The 15,744-nt window shown below is 43.2% G+C and overlaps 2 protein-coding genes across 18 annotated transcripts in view; one reads left to right on the forward strand and one right to left on the reverse strand.

Moving 5' to 3' along the window:
• The window catches only part of LOC123981642 (solute carrier organic anion transporter family member 5A1), a 44,227-nt gene extending 31,605 nt beyond the window's left edge, over positions 1-12,622 (forward strand). For all 8 annotated transcript variants that reach the window (XM_046066648.1, XM_046066664.1, XM_046066656.1 and 5 more), the window contains 5 exons: positions 3,326-3,524; positions 6,717-6,876; positions 7,242-7,483; positions 7,576-7,640; positions 9,071-12,622. In XM_046066648.1, the coding sequence (XP_045922604.1) occupies positions 3,326-3,524; positions 6,717-6,876; positions 7,242-7,483; positions 7,576-7,640; positions 9,071-9,528 (1,124 nt within the window). In that variant the 3' untranslated portion in view covers positions 9,529-12,622. The remainder of the gene's footprint in view (positions 1-3,325; positions 3,525-6,716; positions 6,877-7,241; positions 7,484-7,575; positions 7,641-9,070) is intronic.
• Positions 12,623-12,694: 72 nt separating this feature from the next.
• Positions 12,695-15,744, reverse strand: part of sulf1 (sulfatase 1) — a 123,603-nt gene continuing 120,553 nt past the window's right edge. For 8 of the 10 annotated variants that reach the window (XM_046066782.1, XM_046066721.1, XM_046066764.1 and 5 more), the window contains one exon: positions 12,695-14,998. In XM_046066782.1, coding sequence (XP_045922738.1) covers positions 14,043-14,998 — 956 coding nt within the window. In that variant the 3' untranslated portion in view covers positions 12,695-14,042. The remainder of the gene's footprint in view (positions 14,999-15,744) is intronic. The other 2 variants (XM_046066799.1, XM_046066791.1) reach the window with 1 other exon arrangement.

The following is a 15,744-nucleotide window of genomic DNA, read 5'->3' on the forward strand; positions in this document are numbered from 1 at the left end:
CCTGCATTCTTTCTAATGGCCAGCAGGGGGAGACTGGTTGCAAAAAGATGTCTGATTGTATAGAAGTGTATGAGAAAATGACCCTACTTCTCACCTGATTTTTGACCTTGGTTTATGGTCTCAATCACTAGTTTCAAGTCTTCCTCAGTGCAGCACAACATTCGTTTAGTAAATTATGGTGCCATGTAGACTAAAATAGACTATAAAGAAGGTATGCTTTAGGACATGGCTACCTTGTATTCAGAAGAAGAATCAGAAGGAGCTTTATTGCCAAGTAGTGTTTTAAACATACAAGGAATTTGCTTTAGTGTTAAGGTGCTACACGCACTCAGACATACAGCTGACATAGATTTATGTAATAAATATATAAATATGTAATAAACAAATGCAAGTTATATAAGAATAACAGAAGAATAGAGAAAAATAATACAACTGAAAATATAAAAAATAAAAATAATAATAAAAATAAAAATTACAATCCTATGCTGGGCCTTCTTGGTGAATTAGGTGATGTTCAAGCTCCCACTTGAGGTCCTGGGAGATGATGGTGCCCAGGAAGCGGAAGGAGTCCACAGTGGCGACGGGGGAGTCACTCAGGATGATGGGGGAGGGTGGGGTTGGGCTCTTTCTGAAGTCCACGACCATCTCCACTATCTTCAGAGCGTTGAGCTCCAGACTGTTCTGGCCGCACCAGGTCACCAGATGGTCGATCTCCCACCTGTAGGTGGACTCATCCCCACCAGAGATGAGCCCAATGAGGGTGGTGTCGTCCGCAAACTTCAGGAGCTTGACAGACTGGTGACTGGACGTGCAGGTGTTGGTTTACAGGGAGAAGAGCAGAGGGGAAAGAACGCAGCCTTGAGGGGAACCGGTGCTGATGGTCCTGGAGTCAGAGACATGTTTTCCCATCTTGACGTGCTGCTTCCTGTCCGTCAGGAAGTCTGTGATCTACCTGCAGGTGGAGTCAGGCACGTCCAGCTGGGAGAGCTTGTCCTGCAGCAGGGCCGGGATGATGGTGTTGAAAGCAGAGCTGAAATCCACAAACAGGATCCTGGTTTAGGTTCCTGGTGAGTCCAGGTGCTGGAGGATGTAGTGAAGGGCCATGTTTACTGCATCATCTACAGACCTGTTGGCTCTGTAGGTGAACTGCAGGGGGTCCAGGAGTGGGTCTATGATGGATTTAAGGTATTCAACAAGTTGCTACCAAAGCAAAGCATATCCGTCTCCAGCTCCACCCTATCGTCCGAACACGGTCACTTCTGCTTTCAATAAACCAAATTCAAAACCATACTCGAGGCTTTAAAATAGTAGTCCACAAACCAATGGCAGCCTATGGCATGCATTGCTCTTCACTACTTAAAAAAGAGCTACAGTGATAAACAAGACCATAGACATGTTACCTGCTCTGTGAGGCAGTACAAAACACAGATGTTTTGACAAAATACTAAAGTCACGTATTCAGTGCAGATGTTTAGCATATTAGTTTAGTGTGGTGTCATGCTAAGCCATGCTAATATTTGCTATTTAGTGTTAAACAAGTACACAGTTGAGGCTGTTGGGAATGTCATTATTTTTGCAGGTAGCAGTGTGGTTTAAGAAATCCAGGTCTTTCACCAACTTTATACCAGATCCAAAATGGAACCAGCCAACAGAGCCCAGCACTAATTGCCAGTGGATTTAATATAGTGTTGGTTCAGTTTATTAAAGCTTTAAAACAGTGCTGGGTGAGTCTTTAGGGAGACGTTCTGAGCTGCAGAGGGAGGGATGCATTCAATGTTTTGGCTGCACCAACAGTGCTTTGCAATGAATAAAAAGATGAAGAATTAGGTATCTAGAATAACCAGCAATAGCCACAATGGCAGACAAGTCCTAAGAAGGGTTTATTTAAAGAATAAGACGCCATAGCTTTGTCTTACTGAATGCCGAATGATCAGTAGGAACAACCATAAAAACAACACAGAAATGAATAGACCAAAGATGTCAACAAGATAAAAGTCTTGCAAGTTACCACCTGGATGAGTCTGTATCATGCCCGGTTAAAGAGCTGCCACTGCTACATGCTTATTAGATGTTGCTACAGATATAGCGCTGTAACATATCACACACGCCTCGCTCAGCATCAGTTTCCCCCATGCTGCTACTGCTGCTCCCTGCCTGCATCTCTGACTTTTTTTCACGTAGTGGCTCTGTTAATCTCAGCCAGTGTTCCTTTGAGATGTGCACTTTCCATTGTTATTATTTTTTGCATTTTTCTTCTGTCTCTGTTTTGCCTTGAGAGTCATGGCTTCTTTGATGTAGGCTCTCTATAATAGATTAGCACTGACATGCATACACATTAATCAGATAACTAGGAAATAATCACTCACATTCATGCCAGCATAGCTGTTAATCCAGATAAAAATATGTGTATGTCATTCGTGTAGCATTTAACACTGCAGGATAGTGTGTGTGTGTACCTTCTGTCACTGATATGATATCTGGTTTGGCTGTGTACATGTTTAATCCTTCAGAAAGCACATGGTTTTCAATCATAAACATGCACTTACAGGATAATGTTATGCTACATCTGTCTGTTGCCTAGCTCTCATTGAGCGTGCAAAAAGAGGCACTTTTTCTATATTTTGCCTTCTCTCAGTCTTTCTCTTGATCTCTGTTACACACACATACATACAGAGAGGGAGAAGCCAGATGACATTTCTGTGTACTTGGATCACTTCTCTGTTAATCCTCTATCTTTGATGACCCCCCCCCCCCCTTGCTGACAGACCCCATCTTGCTCGGTACCCGGCCGCGAGTGCCTGTAGCTGGGCTGGAGGGCTGCCATGTGCTGCCTCCCCTGGCCTTAACTCCTGCACGCTGACACTTTCCACCCGGTCAATCCGGCCAGCAGCCAGCTTTGCCTTTCTTCATGCTGTCAGTTAGACTAGTTCTGGTAGACTGAGAGTGCCATGTGCCACAGCCTGAAATGACTCACTGGTAGCCTGTACCCCTGCCTGGTCACATTGATGAAGTAAAGTCTTTATTTTTCTTTATTCTTGGTTTAACGGGGGATGTCACTTTGACATTGATGTTTCTTTTTCAAACAACCGTGTCTAACAAGATAATCAACAACAATAATACAATCATTCTATCTTTCAAATGCCAGATTAAAATACTGCACACGAGGTGCTTATTGCACTTCAGTCAGTCGAGCTTTACAGCAATTAATTCAGTGTTAACATTTGTTCACACAAATTAGCTGCTCTGTTTCTTTGCTGTTTGCAACACTTCTGAAGTTTCTCCTCCATCTCACCCCTACTCTTCTTTCCTCTGATCTCTCTCACAGGTGTGATCATCGTACCCAGCGCCGGGGTGGGCATTGTGCTGGGGGGCTACATCATCAAGAAGCTGAAGCTCGGTGCCAGAGAGTCGGCCAAGCTGGCCATGATCTGCAGCGGGGTGTCTCTGCTCTGCTTCTCCACGCTCTTCATAGTGGGCTGTGAGAGCATCAATTTAGGAGGCATCAACATACCCTACACTACCGGGTAAGGACAAATGTACCAACAGAGCCAGGTATACATCTGTCTTTGAAGTGCATATTCAAAAGAACCGTAGTCTACATATGAAGTTATATCTTAAACACACACATACTGGGGGAGGGTGTGGGGGATGCTGTCACTGCTCCCATCATCCTCATGTGTCGTGTTGGAGTGCGAACGATTAATTAGCAACACGGGCATCTGTTCTCGTGGCTCCGTTGAATCACTCTGCCACCTCTATTTCTGAAGCCGCTGCTCGACACCACATCAGCAGCCAGGCTGCACAGTTAAACAGTCATCCGATGTGTCAGGCCCCGCGGACAGAAATGCGCAGCAGACGTCTGTTGGCACACCCGGTTGTGAACACACTCATGCAGAGTAACCATGGATGATGCACTGCAAACATGTTATGCATCTACTGTGTTATATCCCATCTCATCATACTGTACGCTGCTATCTCTCAACATTGTCAACGTTTTGATAAAAAATTCAAAAGTTAATTCTGCAAGCTCATAGTCATTAGTATTAGATATATTAAAAATACTTTTTAAATCAAGGGGCGGACAGGCACCATAATTCAGGATGACTCCATCCTAGGCCACCCTGTTCACCCCAACCACCAGACTGCTAATTATGTAGATTAACCCTATTTGTTGATGTAATAGGTACCCAACTACTTATGGATTTAGCCACTACGTTCATCTGGGAAGAAAGTTATCCACATTACAAAATACAAACATTTGGGACTGACCAAAAAGTAACCTATGTGTGTCCTCAAAAACTCCCTAGACATACACCAATCAAGGACATAGAAATGTAGCCTACACTTTTACAAAAGATAATGAGATATACGGAGTTTACTCAAATGATTATCATATTATTCAAGCATCAATCCTATCAAAAGTAATATAGCATGCTATATTATCTCTACCGCTGGTCAAGTTGAGAGTTAACGGCAGGCCTCAACGGCCCTCAGGCCACCACATCTCCCAGTGCTCCCGATGGCCAGACCGCTAGTGTTGATAATGGACCTGGTTGCCTATGTTGTCTCTATGGGCCAGCCCAACAGCACCATCTCAGAAGTTCACTAAACAGTGAACACACAAAGGTGAAACTGCAAAAACCCTGTGAAATGTACTTTTCACACGCCTACGTTAATCAGCGTGATTATTTGCCAAATAGTCAGTGTGCCTTTTAAAGCCCCATAGCTGACCCATTAGTAACTGTAGTCTTTGTTTAAGCCAGGGTTTACAGAGGGGTCAACAAGACGTGTGAGCCGGTGGGGCTCCTCATTATGAACAGTACTGGTCACTGGTCGCTGATAGCGCCCACATGAGGAATGTTTAGCCCAAGCCGACCCTTTGTGTCACTCGCGTCTGTAGTCACACACTAGTCTAGACGCAGCTCTGGCCTGCTGACAGGCTGGAGACTATTTGACAAAAAAAAGCACATCAAAGTCAAACACCAAAGGTCCACAACCTTTTCATGAATATCTGCAAGTGTTCATGATTATGGGTTTGGCCTGTATGATTAATTAAAAGCTGCTGTGTAGTCTAATAATAATCTTGGTCTTTCAAAATAAAGCTGTCAAATGACCAGAATCTGTTTCCTCTGTTACAAAATCAACCCTCAGAATTTTTACTGACACTCTCCCTGTTCAGTGTATGCACTTCTAAACCGCGCTAAGCCACTCGCTTTCCTGGCTCTGGGTTTTTATGCAGTGCAGCCTGCACACGGCGACGCAACATCTGGAGGGTTCAGCGAAGGCCGGGGTTAAGTCGGGGGTGGGGGGGGGTGGGGGTGGGGGGGGTGGACATGTGCAATCAGTGCAGCGAGCCTGCGACTCCGGCAGGGCTGATGCCTTTTTTTCGTGCATGCAAATACACACAGGAATGTGACAGTGCTGTCAGGACAGGCCCAAATGTGCATCCCCTGTTACAACCAATATAAAAATGAGGAGTACCACTTTATGGTCTTGTGAAAAATGATGGTCCACTGATTTTAAGAGGTAGCATAAAATAATTTAAGCTTTTTACTGCATGGCAGGTTGTCATTTGTTGTGGTAATATAGTATTCTTTGACAACATGTCTAATGAATGACTATTTGACAATGGATACAACCAGGCACTATATCATAAAAACAATAACCTAAACACATTCAGAGTCAGAATCAGAATACAAAGAGATGTCATGTTGGGGTGTGTGTGTGTCACTCCGAGGCTGTGTTGTTAGGGCCTGTCCACTGCTGTTCCGCAGGGCTCAGTGCGAAGCTTCCCAGAGAAAACCCCGGACTCGCTTCACTGCTCCTGGTTTAGACTAAGCCGAAGTCCTGTTTAGCTTAGAGCGGGTGTTCCCACACTGCCTGTCGAGTCACCGGAGGTGTCCCTTCCTCAAGCCCCTCGTCTCTGTCCTTCCATCACCACACATCACACAAGCTGGTGGAGGGCTAAATTAAATTGAAAGGATTATGTTCAGCGAATTAATAATGAGACACAGAGACTACAGTAAACGTTGTCCAGAAGATCTTCTTCCAGCTTTCACTCTACATTTAGCTTCTTACATTACTGCACTGAACTTACTTTGCAAATAATGTATGTTTTAGATTTTTTATTGGCCTTTTCCCTGCTGAAACAAACCCTTATGGAGTGATAACATGCAGAGAAGGGTAATGGGGACAATATATATCATCCTCATTGCAGCAGGAAGGATTGGATTTTATGAGAAATGTAGTCTAAAATGTGACGCATAGCGCCATAAATTTGTTTTCAATTTTTCTGGAGCTAAATTGAGAGGCAGCTATCCCAGCAGGGCCACACTTATAAACAAGGTTGCACTGAGACTAACCTTAATAAATGTGTAGACAGTTGATAAAGGTTCCTACAGATTGGTGTCCCCTGCCCCTGGCCCTTGCTGATATAGCATTACTGTGAAAATCCAAATCTCCAAAGGGTGAATTTAAAAAAGAAATTTTAACATTTTCCAATGAGTTTTGAAAGGCAAGGAAAAACAAGAGTTACAAAGAAGCACATAGCCCCTGCACTGACATGAAAACCTCTTATATGTAAATATTTTAAACAAAAGTAAGCCGCACCAAGAATCCAGCCTTGAAAGTTCAGCTTTGTCGTAATGTGGTCCAGTAAACGGACACAGTGGGTCCCTCTTGTTGTTAACAAAGGTTTTCTGTGTCCGTCTGTGCAGTCCGACCCTGACGATGACCCACAGGAACCTGACGGGCAGTTGCAACGTGAACTGTGGCTGCAGGATCCATGAGTACGCTCCGGTCTGCGGCTCTGACGGCATTACCTATTTCAACCCCTGTCTGGCTGGATGCAGCACTGTGGGCAATGACAGCACCGGGGTGGGCACACACACACACTGATGCACTCTGTACACTCACAGCTTTGTTGTTTTCCTGCCTTAGAATAACTGCTATGTGGCCATTCGTACATCATGTAATAGAAAATGACTAATGAATAATGAATACACAAAGACCTGTTCTTCGTACATTCGTCATAGGAAGTGTCAGACTCCACAACAATGTCAGATAGGAAATTATAACAACTTTTTTTTTTAGATTCTTGTCCAGATCACTGATTGCACTGATTGCTGGTGCCACCCAGTCTGTCTGTGTGCATTCATATCAGACTTTTCTTAATTAATGACTTTTGAGTCAATTTATCTTGAGTGTATAGTAGGATTTACTCCAGTTGTTGATGACTACAGATCAGGAACTACACCGACTGCGGCTGCGTGCAGAGCAGACAGGTCATCACTCCGTCCTCAGGCGGCCAGGTCAACCAGCTACAGCTGGTCATTGTTAAAACCTACCTGAACGAGAACGGCTACGCTGTGTTGGGGAAGTGCGACCGCACCTGCAACACTCTGATCCCTTTCCTCATCTTCCTCTTTATCGTCACTCTGATCACCGCCTGTGCCCAGCCCTCCGCCATCATCGTCACACTAAGGTAAGGAGGAGCCTGACCTATGCCAGTCATTGCCAGAGTTTAATTCATCTGCCCCATCCTGTATCGTTTACATGCCATTTCTCCTTTCTCAGGTCTGTTGATGAACAAGAGAGGCCTTTTGCTCTTGGGATGCAGTTCGTCTTGCTCCGAACTCTTGGTAAGTTCATGAATATTTGCACTATGATGAATGGAAAACATATTAGAACTGGGAAACATTATAATCTCTTGTCTATTGTAACTACTTTGGTCATAAAGAGTAGATGTTAAAGGTTATTTTCAGAAAGCAAAGGGTGTCATTTAGTGAACTTAATGTATTTCTAATTGGACAATAATTGGACAGTAAAGGCCAGCTAAGCAGGACAAGTCTCTTGGTTTCTCCACTTTTCCAACACTCTGTGGCTATAATTCTCTCTCTTGCCAACACCCTACAGTTTTAAAGAGAGCAGGGATGCAGCACTGCAATGGACCTCTGTGATTATTGTGTAGACAAGTGTAGAAAAGTCCTTAGGGTTAGTAAGCGCTGCCCTAACATGCCTCTGATCTGCTTGGTATGGCTGTGTGAACAGAAAGCTGTCACATCACTTCCCTTAAATCATCTCAAGATGTGTGTATGGGCGGCAGGAGGGGGTCTGTACTTGGTTATGCAGTTAAACAGTTAGATTTAAAAAATCTGAGTTATCAATGTAATTATACAATCTGATGCAATACTATGCGACAGCTCTGCAATACATTTAGCTTTCATAAAGTTATATATGTTCCTTTTTTGTGTGGTGACTGTGCCAGCAAGTATGCTGAAGTCACTTAATTTTTGAGGCTGTAGTTAAATGGTGTTGGATTCATTATTTTAAAAGGTCTTGGTAATATTTTGTCCACTTCACTGAGATGCATGACCCCTCATGCATCGCAGCAGCTACTGATCTGCATGAAATGCTGCCACCAAGTGGTGGAATGATGGTGCTACATTAAAGGGCCATATCCCGATCCCATGACAGATTCATTGTATGCATTATAAACGAATTGTGATATTTTTGTGTTTTTGTAGCAAGTATATATGAAATTATTGTAATTTACTGCATTGTATTGCAACAGAAAATGATACAGTATTTGCACTGGCCGACTTAAGTATTTCTATATAAGATTAAATATTTATGACTAAATTAGCAAACAATCAAAACACTTAAGCTAATTTGCTTAGTCCATGAACCAATTGGTTTAGCAACATTTGTAGGGCTGGTTTCTTATCTTGCCAGCAGTGTCAATCAAACTACAGCCACACAGACCTACAAATTTTGCTAAACTAATTGGTTCATGGAATTATATTACATCACCTTTTTCCAGCTGAGCTTCGTCCACTTTAAATTTTGAGAAATGCAAGAACACAAACACGGAAATAACCAAAACTGTTCCAAATCTGGAAGAAAATAGCACTTTTGGACCCCTCATAATAAAAAATTTATTGAGAAACTAGGTTTTCAGGGCCTTTAACTTTGGCACGTTTGCAGTGTGAACACACTAAGATTCAAACAACTGGAGTATGTAGTTTGTTTACTAGATCAAGTTATTTATCACATCTCTCTACTTCCTCAGCCTACATCCCCACGCCCATCTACTTTGGTGCTGTGATCGACACCACCTGCATGCTGTGGCAGCAGGACTGCGGCGTGCACGGTTCCTGCTGGGAGTACGACGTCACCTCGTTCCGCTTCGTCTACTTCGGCCTGGCCGCCAGCCTGAAGTTTGTCGGCTTCATCTTCATCTTTCTCACCTGGTATTCGATCAAGCACAAGGAGGACCGGGCCGAGCGCTGGCGCCAGCACCTGCCTCCGCTGGGCACCGTCAGCGAGCTCATCTGCCACGCCGGGGGCCAGAAAAGCCACGCTCGCACCCGCTCCTGCCCCGTGTTCATCCCGCCTCGGCCCGACCCGCCGGCCGCCCTGCTGCTCAACCGTGGCCACAGCAGCCTCAGCTGCCCCGGCAATGCCCTCAAAGCAATAACCCCGCCCATCCTGTTGCCACATCACCACAGAGGCTCCGCCCATGTCTGAAAGCGCGCCAAGCCTTCTCCCGGGGGTCAACGTGACATGTGCCTTCCTGTTTGAGTTTCTGCTTTCCACCTATCAGACACCAGGCAGGGCTCCACAGCTGCTGTGGGGCTGACTGGCAGAGACACCGGTGCGCCCACCATACTTAAAGGGCTGCTCATTGTTATTTATATTAACATGACAGATGTTCTATTATTCAGACCATGTCTTCAGCTGCAGCCACACACAGCATCCACCCAGAAGGTCAGACTTCAAGGTTCGGACGATGTAAAGACATCACATGGTGCTACTGTTTAAAAGGCGGGGCATTAAAATCTCTGTACAGACAAGATGTGTCCTCATCAACACGGCATCAAAAGCACAACTGACAAACCTGTACTATGCAAGATCCTGTGTACAGCTCCTCCCTTCTCAGTACTGTACAGCTCCCTCTGTATTCAACACCTGTAGCTCTTTCTTCTTCCCTGCTCAATTTACACATACCACCATGTTGTTGTCTGCTCACAGTCTTAGCTGTGAGCATGTCGGCCTCTTCTACCTTTAGAATTAACAAGTGGGATTTTTTTTCCCTTTTTTTCGTAACAGTGCCTCTCAGGCTGATTCGGCCAGTCCAGTATACAAAGCTAGCTACCAGGGTAAATGCTAGCTACTGAAAAAGCCAGTCACTATCCCCTCAGCTGAGTGACAGTATTCTGCTATTTATTTTTTTTTCCTTTCATGTTTGGGAGCATTAAGTGTTGTCACAGAGATCGAGTCATTGCGCTTCTCTCGCCTCTGCAAGGTAACCATGTAACTTAAAGCACCAATGTTACAGCTGTAAATTACTTCTCATCAGTGAGCAAGATATCTGTATTTCATTACACGTCATCACACTATTTTATTGTGACAGTGTGTCATAATAGGAGAAAGGAACAAGAATGATATCTCGTCTCTGACCATGTGCTGAAGCTACTGTGTCCAAAAGGTGTGATTGTACTTGAAACTGGAAAACATGACAGAGATGTAAGAAAATGTGGCAAAACTGCTGTTTTCTGAACAAATTTGATTTGATTTTTAAACACAGCTTTATCAAAGTAAAAATATTTTGTATCTAATGTATCGCAACAATCAACAACAAACGCTGCATAATTTTGGCATTGTATTGTAATGGCTTCTCCATTCTAATGGTCATCAGATGTACATAGTAGTTATCTAGTAGTCTAGGCTTTTAAAATAAGTAGTGCGGAAAGCATGAATAACGGTGAACCTCATTTTATCAGCAAGGGTTATCGGACGATTATTCAGCTCCCGGTGTGTTTGTGGGGCCTCTAGTGGACAGGGAGATGATTGTGAGAAGGCCAGTGAATGTTTGTCAGACCTACTACTATGAAATTCTTGGTTAAAAGGTTAATTGTTAAACTTAATCACTGCATCGAATTTAGCACTCCAGTTTTCCAAAGATATACCTGAGCAAGAGATAACCTGCTGTCTCTGAACGATGTGTTGCTGCCGTTCATGTGACTGAGACAAATTCTAAAACTGTCAGTTTGGCGGTGAAGGAACATTCACTATATGACACAAATGAGCCTTAACTGTTAGCAGGTACCATCTTTTAATAGAATCGTCTAATTTCCTTTTGCCTTGTGCTCTTGTTATTTTCTAAATTATCTTTATGGATTATTTACCGTCCTTTGAATAGGACAGGTAGTGTTTGCAGAGGAAACAGAAAAAGTGGTAATATGGAGAGGAAAAAAAAAAATAAAAGCTTTGTTCGATATATATTAGGTGCATACAAAAAGTCATATCTGTGGTACATGTTTTAATAACCACATTTTTATGAGTGTTTTCTTTTCTGGGGGAGAATAAAAGATGAGTCTAATAAAGTACTGAATATTCTGATCAGTTCGACTTTGTTTTAGTTATTAAAGGTTTGCAAAGGAATGGAGAATCTGATGCAGTGAGTAATACATTTTAAAAGTTAACGTTTTGGGCCAAGATTCAGGGTGTTCCGCCGTGGTAATGGCAGCGACTACTTTTAGTATTATGACTTAGTACCTCAAATGACATATTCATAAGCGGTTCATCGTGTAAATACTGATGAAACAAATGAAGCGTATTATAGAGCGCACACGTAGTTAGAAGCATATTTATGAACTAACCCATTGTAATTAAAAAGAGGGGGAAAAAAGACTTAAAGCTTGTAAAAAAAAAAAAAAAAAAAACTTTCCGTCATGAGTTAGTTAATTGCGATGTATTTTGTTACTGTCGAGCGGACTACGCAGTTAAATGCCAAAGTTACGCTACCCAGAATGCCCTTCTTTCCATCTGTAATGATTCTATATCCTTCCTTTAGTGCTCCGTATTTATCACAGTCTCAAAAAAGGAATTCCAGTTTAGGATTATTGATCCGGTTATGGCTGCTTATGAAATTCTGTTCTGATAAAATACCAAATGTTGAGTAAAAATTTTTAAATAGATTCGTCTTATACTTACTGAACTTTGCAAACTCTCTCTATAGCTTTTAGTTAGTGACTCCCTTGCTAGGCAGAACATAATGTTATACTGCTTGATTTCAGGAATATTTGCATTTAGAAAAGTAGAAAAGTAGAAAAGTAATAATCTCAAGGCCATGTTTTACAGGGATTTAACAGCTATGTGTATTGTCAAATTTGTGATATCTTAGTTACAGGTTGGAAATTGGCTTTTATACACAGAACTCAACGATGAGGTGACGTGAACCAGATCGTGCACTCTTTGCAGGGATGGGTCGAGAATCATACAGTAATGCCACACTGATCATTAGACAGTAAATGCAGGGCTGTCTGCCTTTTACTGTACTGCTACTGACTACTTGGAATTCAGTGGCCTGCTGTTCAAATGCCTGGACTACTACTGACACAGACAACTTAAAGTTGCCTGTAGATTTGTTTTAACACATTTTCCTTTCATCAGTATTTAAAATGAAAATGCATTACCTGGACAGAACAGAAGCTATATTCTGAAAGTTGAGCGCTTATTGCATTTGTTCCTCCAGAGCAGAAGTATAACTGATGTTTGTGAACGCTTGGTTTACAAATGCCTTGAATACTTGATATTTGTCATTAAAAAAAACGGGAGAAAAAAAATCGACTTGGCTGGCTGATTTGAGTTATTGCAGAGTGTTGTTCAAAGAGACTGAAACATCACCAGGAAAGGTTCAAAGGTTTATTTCTTAAACGGCTTCACGGCTTTCCTGAAACCAGAGTTGTTCTAACACCTCTACACACACTGTCAAGAAAGAAAAGGACAACATCAGGCTTTTGCAGAACCAGTTTTCAAACATCTCGAGTGCTCTTGTGAGGCACCAACTCTACAACCACCAACAGAGATGAACCACCGGCAGAAAGGTTAAACATTTTGCCCTCACTGACCCCATTATACTTTAGGCCAGGTCTGCAGATTATTTTACTGACATTATGGTCATAGACGAAGCTGTAACAGGCACATTCAAAATGAATTGGCCCCATGCATCACTATACTCTGGATTATCAAAGCTCTACATCATACAAATGATTAGTGGGTGACATTTCCCCCCAAAAAGTTACAAAATTAACATTTTCTAACCCCTGGTGATCCCATACGCATGCGCTTGTGATTAGTAAGAACATTTTCACTCATGTTAAAAAATAAAATACTGTGACCAGTGACAAACATGTAGGAGCTGGTGCAGTGGTGCAACTAATCGGTAAATGGTGAGCTCAGTATCAGATGTGTTTGTTGCGGCTGGATAATTCAGATAATGTCAAGCCATCAGAAAATTAACTGTTAAACTGCCCCATGATTGTCAAAACTGTCTGATACTATGTGGAGGTAAAAATATTCCCATTTAGCTCATTTTTAAATTATTCGTCAAACAGATGTGTATTAATGTTGATTCTGTAACTTCAGTCTTATTTTTAAAAAGTAATCAGATATGATCATTTCATAAAATTAATTTTACAATGGAGGCAAATTTCATATCCAAACAGTGGAGGGCGAAAGTTGTAATGTGGAAAAGTTCAAAAGTGCATTTGGGGCCAAATTTTGCCTTTATGTTTATAGTGAATGTGTACTGAACTGAGGAAGCGTCCAGTGACTGGGCAGGTTGATGACATAGATTCTTTAAAGACTGGAGCGTACCAAAAGCTGACTAATGCTAGCTACTCATTCAGATGTTGAAATGGTTTCACCACTCACACTGTAAAAAACATATATTAAAAAACCTCAATGGTGTTGTTCATATGGAATTAATAACTTTAATCCCAACACTTAAGTTTAGCTGCATTAAGTCTTTTTCTTTTCTAAATATATATTTTTTAAAAAACAACACTGTTTACTAATAAATGTAGGCACCTGTAAAAAAATAAACAATAACTTTAATACTCGTTATACAACTCTGACTGACTGAGGTGGCATCACTTGCCATTGCTCTTGGCAAGCTCATCTCCCAATCACTGTGTGTCTGTGTCTCTATGGCGACCAGCAGCTCATTGGCTAGCTGGCCAGTGCCTTTGTCTGCCTCAGAGGGTCTGATTGGAAGGTTGAGGCAGAGAGCCGCTGCCCTCGTAGTCCAAGGTGAGGGGCCGCGCCGACTGAGGCAGCGCGCGTAGGACCAACCCAACACTCTGTGGGGTGCTAGTCTGTGCAGTGGGGGGGCTGCTGGTGGTGCTGGCCTGCACCTTGGGCTTCAGTGTCTGTGGGGAGAAAGGGAGGTAGCCTTGGGCTTGGAAAATGTCCTCCTCTTCTTCGAGGTCCAGGCCAAGACCATGAGGGCTGGTTTCCTCTCCACGGTCCAGGCCCGGCTCCAGCTGGACCTGCAGGCTGTTGTGAGTGCGCAGCAGGTTGCCGTGTCGTGTCTCCAGCTCTGTCAGTCCGTTTCCGCTGAATGTCTCTCCTTCCATTTCCTCCAGCTGCTGCGCCCACATGTCGCTCTGCAGGATAATTCTGTCTCTTCCTGGACCTGGTGATGATGACGATCGCGCCACCGGTGATGCTGACACAACTGACACTCCAGGTCTGTCTATAAGCCTCTCAGGAAGGTCGTTGACAACAGATTGCAGTTTCCTTTCCAGTGTTGGCCCGGGTGTGGGTGGTGCTAATGGTGTTTTGCTGGGGGCGGGGGTGGTGAGGAGAATCCCTGTGGCCAGGCCTGGCCAGACGTCGCTGGCTGAGGCCAACTCTTCTCCACTGCTCTCTTCAAGGCCTCCACCCCCGGCCCCGGAGCCCAGCTCTGGCAGGCTGGAGTCATCAAGCTCTTGGGTTCGGTTGAATTTGTTAAAAACGTGTAGCAGTGCAAACATATTATCTACATCCTTCTGGAAGTTGACCCAGTTGTCTGGGCTGGGGCTGTAGTCAGGCCTACATTCGTAAAGGCTTTCGTTTATGCTATACAGATCCTCCAGTCCCTGCCAGTTCACCTCCTCGTCTGTCAAGTTGGGCAGCTTAACCCTGTCGTCCGTCCCATATTGGCTGTGTGCTGCCAGAAAGAAAGAAACAGACGACTGTAAGGATGTGAAAGAACAGGGAGCGCTTTTCAAGTTTTCTCAGACACCATGCAGTCATGCCCAGCCTCTGGCTCTCACTAAAGCAGCCAGCTCCATGGGGTTTGAAGCCCCAAGCAACACACACACACACACACACACACACACACACACACACACACACTTCAGAGCAGCATTAGATAAACTAGAAAAAACACAGCACCCACACTAAGCTCAAGCCATGAGTAGTGCAAACACATGCTGTCTTAGAAATTCACAATAAAGAAGGACAGACTGAAAAGAAAAAAATATTTAATGATCCATCATGATAGACTAAGATACTGAGCTGCACAGGAAAAACGTAATGGCATAGTTAATGATAGGCCTGGGCTGCGTTGAAATGCAAAGTGAGGCAACCTGAAATAAAAGCACTCAAAAGCTGAGGAAACGAAAAAAAGGTAATCAGCAAAACAAGAAGATGCCCAGGGAAAACAAAATAAGACAATGCACTTTGCTGCTGAATGGTGTAGCCCCCAAAAAGAAACAAATAGAGGAATTCAAAATGCTATGAGCAAAAAAAAAGTAAATAAGAGGTAAATTAAAGAATATCGCAGCAAAAGGCTAAAACAGAGTTTAGCTCAGTCTGAAAGTAAAAACTGAGGAAAAGAAGTATCTTTAGGTTGGCTTTCCATGTGAGACTGGCTTTCTTGTAACTACTTGCAGCTAGAGATGGTTTGACATG

This window comes from Micropterus dolomieu, linkage group LG01 (assembly GCF_021292245.1).
Source record: "Micropterus dolomieu isolate WLL.071019.BEF.003 ecotype Adirondacks linkage group LG01, ASM2129224v1, whole genome shotgun sequence".
NCBI classification, from domain to species: domain Eukaryota; kingdom Metazoa; phylum Chordata; class Actinopteri; order Centrarchiformes; family Centrarchidae; genus Micropterus; species Micropterus dolomieu.